Raw genomic sequence first — 6,699 nt, 5'->3', positions numbered from 1 at the left:
GTTTTCTCATCTGTGGGGAAAATACATGAAATTTTAGTTAAAGAAAATGCGCCTAAATTACAGATACCCTGCAAAATATAAATAAACAAGATGCCTTACCAAGTCAATAACACTAATATTTGGGCCTACGAGTTTATTGCTTTCTTTTCGACATCTCTCCGAAAATAGCCTGGACTCCAGGGCTTGGTTGATTTCGGCTACAGCCTGTCACACCTTTCTCATTGATGCTAATCACGTGGCGAGGCATCTGATAAATATCATTTGATATAGCAGACAGATTTAAATTCCCTTTCCAATTTGCATCCGTTTCCAGGCTGATGCCTCATATACTAACAATAACCATATTTGATCAAATCTGGGCGTTAATTAAGACTTTGCCATAGCGGGAATCAACTAGCTGAGTGTCAAGGCTTTTCAGAAAATAAATTGAAGCACACAAATATTTTTTTTTAATTCTGGTCGCAAACAGAAGACAAGGAATGATGAAGCTTTAACTTTACAAATTGTATTGGTAAGGAGATTATATGATTATGCATGCACTTCATAGGTTGGCCATCATTACCTTGACATTGTAATATCCATTGCCCACAACCTAAGAAGCGTACAGTAAATGCAATCAGGTCAAAACCCGGAACGTTGTCAATACGTGTTTATTATATGACTTATATGACTATAACCTTAAGGGAACATTGTAGAGGAAAATAAGCTGTGGTTGTTCGCAAATGTTGACCCTCCTCAGCTCTTCCGTTATAATATGTAAGATGCTGATAAATGTTAATACGTTCGGCCTAGTACTTGTTGTGTATACACTGGGTCGTACAGACAGACCGACCGACCGACGGACGGACGGACGGACGGACGGACGGACGGACGGACGGACAGACAGACAGACAGACAGACAGACAGACAGACAGACAGACAGACAGACAGACAGACAGACAGACAGACAGACAGACAGACAGACAGACAGACAGACAGACAGACAGACTGACATGCAGGAAGGCAGGCAGGCAGACAGACAGACAGACAGACACCATCCAATTACCCTACTCCTTCCGAGATGTAAAAACAAGATGAGTGAAAGTAAAATATGACCATTTCCCAATTTCATTTTCTTAAATGTTGCCCTCGCTGAGAACCAATTTGTAAACGATGACCCCCTCCCCACCCCCCACCTTGTAATTACGAAGCTCCCTTAACGATGCTAAATATTATCGTCTAACTTGAACACTGCTACTGACACAGACATATCACACTTGAATCCATTGACATTCCTGAAAGAAGCATGTTGTTACTCTGAGTGTTCGTGGCATGCGCAGTTCACGCACAGAATTTGAATCGCAGGCCTATATGTTAATTTGACACCCCGATGATGAATTGTAGCATTGTAAATAAGACTGTTTTACGTCATATGACAAACACAGGTGACCCAATGACCTGACTGTCTGACATAGCATACTGTCCTCTGGCGAACGACAATGAATAAAAATCAACGTGTTCTTTGGGTGAAATCTCTTGGATGGAAAAAAAACGTCGGGCTGACAGATCTTGGAAGTGTATAACTATAATGGTCTGAGTTTGTACTTACGTACGTGTTTGACTGCTCCACCTTTGGTACAGACCTGTGGGGTAGTGTGAACTGACGGATAATCAATCAACACCAGGGTCACTATTAGACTGAACGATATGTCGTATTTTTCAGTCGTTATCAGTCCCTCTCAAATCACGTGACGGTTGGGTGGGGTGACATTTCGACACGACACGTCGTATCTTTCAAGTCAGTGTGGTAGTTCAACAAATAAAGATCGACAGCTGATGACCTACTTCAGTAAATAGGCTCTCCAATTTCTACGACCCTAGCTACACAACTAGTTATCCTATAGTCCTAAAATCGTACAAGTGGCTGTGGATGTACAGGCAGTTCACTATGAGTGTGTAGTTTCGAGTAGATGAGGAATACAACTACAGTGAAACTGCATGCTAGATAAATATTACACACAAGTAGCATAGCACACAGTATACAATCGTATTCAAAGTGTATAGTTTGTCAATGGCATGTCGCTATTTACAGTAAACACATTGCAGATTTGATATATAGATTGAACATGTTCTAATGTTATATATCTAACTGTATATTGACCATTCACAACATACCAGAGAATGAAAAGTTTTTAGAGTGAGAGGTCAACTCTGTTATCTGTTATGTGTTTAACAAAAAACGTCATGGCCAATCTCACAGAAATGTATCGTCTGCATGCACATGATGAATCCCCTATAACATATGGACTCACTTCTGTAGGTTGTCTTGGTTGTCAACATGTGACTATGATATATAGCTCTCGCCTACACACCAGCATAGGGTAGAGTACAGGTCAATTTATACAGAGTTGTGCAAACACTGAATCAGTCTGATATTGAGTAGACCAATTTGTTATTTCACTGGTTTTGTGCAATCATCTTGTGTTTACACCGAGTTTGTGATTTTCAGTCTGCGATGATACTAAGGTTTTACGGTCCATTCCGCGGTGACTCTGAGTTTGTGTAATTAGTCTGTGATTGTGTATCAGTTTGTGCAATTACTGAGTACAAGAATTATACTCTGTGACGATACTGGGCTTTTACAGTCAATCTGCTATGACACTGAGTTCATACCACTTCAATGGTGGAACTGATTTTCTGCATTTAGTTTGTGATTATACTGCATTTGCTCAATCATTCTGGGTTGATACTGGTTTTAATTTGGGCAATCGGTCTCTGATGTACCCAGTACAAGTCAATGATACTGTGTAACATATTGTGAAACAGAATTCGTTACTTTTTACAAGTCAGTCAATGTTATTCCGACTTCCGGTTTTCGTTTATTTTGTCAGTGTTTATTAAAACGTCCTATGCATTTATTATAATGTTTACCATTTCATTACTTTCATTTTGAGAACAAAACACCTTCTTCCTTAGCTGTAGAACTTAAACTGCTTTGGGATCTGGAGTTAGAGTTTATAAAAGGTATCCTGATTAGTGACTTCATGTTGATTTTAATTCATGTAGCTATTGTGGTATAGACACTGGTTTAGGATTGATGTTGTTTCACCAGATAGGGAACTATTATATACATTATGTATATTTAGTCGATTGACTTGAGATGTCAGATGGTTACTCTTTTAATACCTGATAGTGTTATTTACATGTGTATTATGCATTTCTTGTGGAAAGGCAAGACATCAACAAGATATGTGGGAGGGGTGGGTGAAGCTAGGTGATTTATATATTTTTAGCTGAGAGTCATCGAAAAAATACCCCTTTCATAAAGTTTACAATTAAAAGTTTATTTTCTAATTTCTAATATTCAAAACGGCTCTACATACATGTACAACAGGTCTTAAAAGAATCATGGTAGAACCAAACTAATGACGCCAAAATGAATGAATGAATGAATGAATGAATGAATGAATGAATGAATGAATGAATGGATGGATGGATGGATGGATGGATGGATGATTGATTGCATGGATGGATGATTGGATGGATGGATGGATGGATGGAAGGATATATGTATGGATGGGTGGATGGATGGATGGATGGATGGATGGATGGAAAGTTCCTAGTCTTTTTAAAATAATTAATAAATTTGTAGTTCACCTTAATCTTGTTTTTCCTGAAAAAACTACAATGTTTTATTTTCTCATATAGCTAACAATGTTACAGTGACCATATTCAGGAATCATATTGAGTTCAAAAAGGTTTCAATTTTAAGTTCATTCTTACCTCCATTTCTATTAGTGGGTTTGTCCTTTCATGAACATATATATAGTAGCAGGAAATGTTTAAGATTTAAAATTTTTATTTTACAGCTTGTGCTACCTTATATAAGTCAATTTTCTGAATGAATATCAGTACACCTTTAGTGAAAGCTAGGGCTATTGTCGTAAGCCCACCTAAACCATGCAGTGGCTAATACCTCTGATCAAATTTATAAAAGTTTCTGTCATGAACAGTATATATGTAAAGGGATCACAAGCTGGCATGTGATTTGTGATATCTAAGCTTACTCTTCGGAAATGTAACAATAGTAGTTCACATTTAGATCCTCTCGTGTGGCAAAACCCAGCTTTTCATGTGCTTTAATAGAGACTTCGTAGTAATTACGAACTGCCACATATGGTAAGTTACCATCTTCTATTCTGCGTTTTGCTAGATTTGCGGTGATCATACTAGCGAAACCTTGTTTACGGTACTCGGGTACTGTATGTGTATGCCCGATGTCACCGAACGCCTTCACGACTGCCCACGAAACGACCTCTCCTCTCTCGTTGTAAATGGCAAGATTTGGCAAATATTCGATAGTCTTGGCATAATCTTCTACAGCTGGGGGAGGAAGTGGGTAGTGCCACTTGCTTAGCAAAATGGAATCATGTTCACGTTTCAAGCTTCCGAATGTGAATCCTTCAGGCAATGGCCGTTCAGCAATTGCGATCGCCCTCTCTCGGTCATTGAGGGTATAAATATGTGCGCCACCGAGATATTCCGGCGTATTTAGACACTTTAGTAGTATTTTGTTGTGCTCGCTCATGACGTCGTTTACAATTGGGAATTGTGACATTGAAACGATGTGAAAATCAACAACATCGCTTGTCCAGTCGACAGTACCAGGTGCACTAAGTAGCAATCTCAAGGCTTCATTATCCACACTATAAAAAGTGTATGTGCTGCCAGTAAGACTTATTTCATAATTTCCACATGAACACACAACGGTGGTAATTTTCTCTACGTCATCATTATCTGTGTAGATGGTCACAGCTGGCCAGGTATTGCTGTAATTGTGTTTGATCAACTGGTAGACTGGGAGGCAGGCTGGCAGCCATTTTGTCAATGTCTTCAAAAGTGACGGGATCTGATGACCACTAATTATGTACGCCATTTTCCTGTGGGGAAAATACATTACAAATTGTAAAAGAAAACACCTCCTTGGTGACGCCAATATCCTGAACAAAAGTTGGACAAGGTACCCTACCACTCATATCAATCACACTACATGTACACTATATATAATAATATTGGGATCATTAATGATTCGCTTCTTCTACTGTATAAAGCTTCCGCCCATATAATTATTAGATAATTAGATCACAATATTTTAAGGAAATTGTTTTTTTTGGGGGGGGATTTCTGAGACATGGTAGACCTTTTCAAATTGTTTGGGGTAATTACTGAGAGACATAGTAGACACTTATATTGGTAATGCACCATGGACATAGTGTGTATCTTGTTGTTGTTGTTGTTGTTGTTGTTGTTGTTGTTGTTGTTGTTGTTGTTGTTGTTGTTGTTGTTGTTGACATATATGTACAGATAGGATAAAATCCATTCCTTGATTTTTTAGGTTTACATCCAGAACCTAATTGTACACTTATAACACAATAACGTAGAAGGTAGTCTGTAGAGCATATTTAGGCTGTCCCCAAATCAGGTTACTCCGCTGAAAATTTGAACGTGTTTATATTATGTGTGCCATATTTGCCTACCTCATAGAGCGTATTACAAATTATATTGATCTCAAGTAGAATGCGACCCTATGACCCAAAGAGGAGGTACCCAATACAACTACGAATGAAACAAGTTAAAGCCTAATGAAAAGAATTGTGTGGTCCCGATTACGCTCAATTTTAGAATAGGTGGGGTAGGTAGATTTTTTCTTTTCCATGTGTGAGTGTCTAGTTCAGGTAGTTATGTGTTCCATTGTTTTCCAAATGGCCTCTGTGTTATTGGTTTCTTCTCATCAGATATACAGCCATTACAGATTGGAAGAGCAGTTTTATATTGTCTTTTAAAGTTGATGTCAGTTTCCGAATCCACTATTTCTGGCGAGACTTCACAAGCGCAATTTTCGCAATTTTCTTTCCTCGAATATGTAAAAACTTAAGGTCAGCGTGAAAAACTAGGTGGGGTCGGGTAACCGGAACCAAACAATTGTATTAGGCCCAAAAAGACCTTCATAGACAATTTCAATTGTAATGTCAGTAAGGTCACAAAATCTCAGGTTAGTTAATGTTTACGAAAACAAACAAACAAACAATTTGTGTTCTATTCATGAGTGTGATCCGCGGGTGTACTTACGTGATGGACTGCTTCAATTTTATCACAGACCTGTGGTGAATAACGAAGCACGGTGTCAGGATAAACCCAAGTCGCTGTAAGACTGTAACTAAGTCGTGTTCAGTCAAGCGCCACGAGGCTTGCCAAATCACGTGAGTGCTTGCTGGGGTAGCGCAACACGTCTGTAAGGGATGGATCATTTTCTTTTGTCTGAGGTGGTCAGGTTGATTTGGTAGGGGGGGGGGAATTGGGAGAAGGGATCATCCTGTTATGAAATTCTTGTGTTTCATTTTGTGTGGATTTGTGACATGGAAGGACAGTTCATTTATACAGTTTATACATGAGACCATTTTAGTCAACCACCCAAGAGATGTACGTACCTCACCTGAGACCATGTTAGTCAACCACCCAAGAGATGAACGTATCTCACCTGAGACCATTTTAGTCAACCACCCAAGAGATGCACGTATCTCACCTGAGACCATTTTAGTCAACCACCCAAGAAATGCACGTACCTCACCTGAGACCATTTTAGTCAACCACCCAAGAGATGCACGTACCTGACCTAATACCATTATAGAATTCAAATATCATGACACCCACTCTGACGCC

The 6,699-nt window shown here is 39.0% G+C and overlaps 1 protein-coding gene across 1 annotated transcript; it reads right to left on the bottom strand.

Annotated features, from left to right (window-relative positions):
- Positions 1 to 4,042: 4,042 nt before the first annotated feature.
- LOC144451285 (glycine N-acyltransferase-like) lies at positions 4,043 to 4,915 on the bottom strand. Its single transcript, XM_078142088.1, has one exon. It carries the CDS (start codon positions 4,913 to 4,915, stop codon positions 4,043 to 4,045), a length of 873 nt encoding a protein of 290 aa, XP_077998214.1.
- Positions 4,916 to 6,699: the final 1,784 nt, after the last annotated feature.

Source organism: Glandiceps talaboti, chromosome 21 (assembly GCF_964340395.1).
Source record: "Glandiceps talaboti chromosome 21, keGlaTala1.1, whole genome shotgun sequence".
In the NCBI taxonomy this organism is placed as follows: domain Eukaryota; kingdom Metazoa; phylum Hemichordata; class Enteropneusta; family Spengelidae; genus Glandiceps; species Glandiceps talaboti.
This window is presented reverse-complemented; position numbering and strand designations above follow the sequence as displayed.

What these genes read in the sequence shown, in the direction of transcription:
- LOC144451285 (XM_078142088.1), bottom strand. Translation starts at nt 4,915, where the DNA reads ATGGCGTACATAATTAGTGGTCATCAGATCCCGTCACTTTTGAAGACA.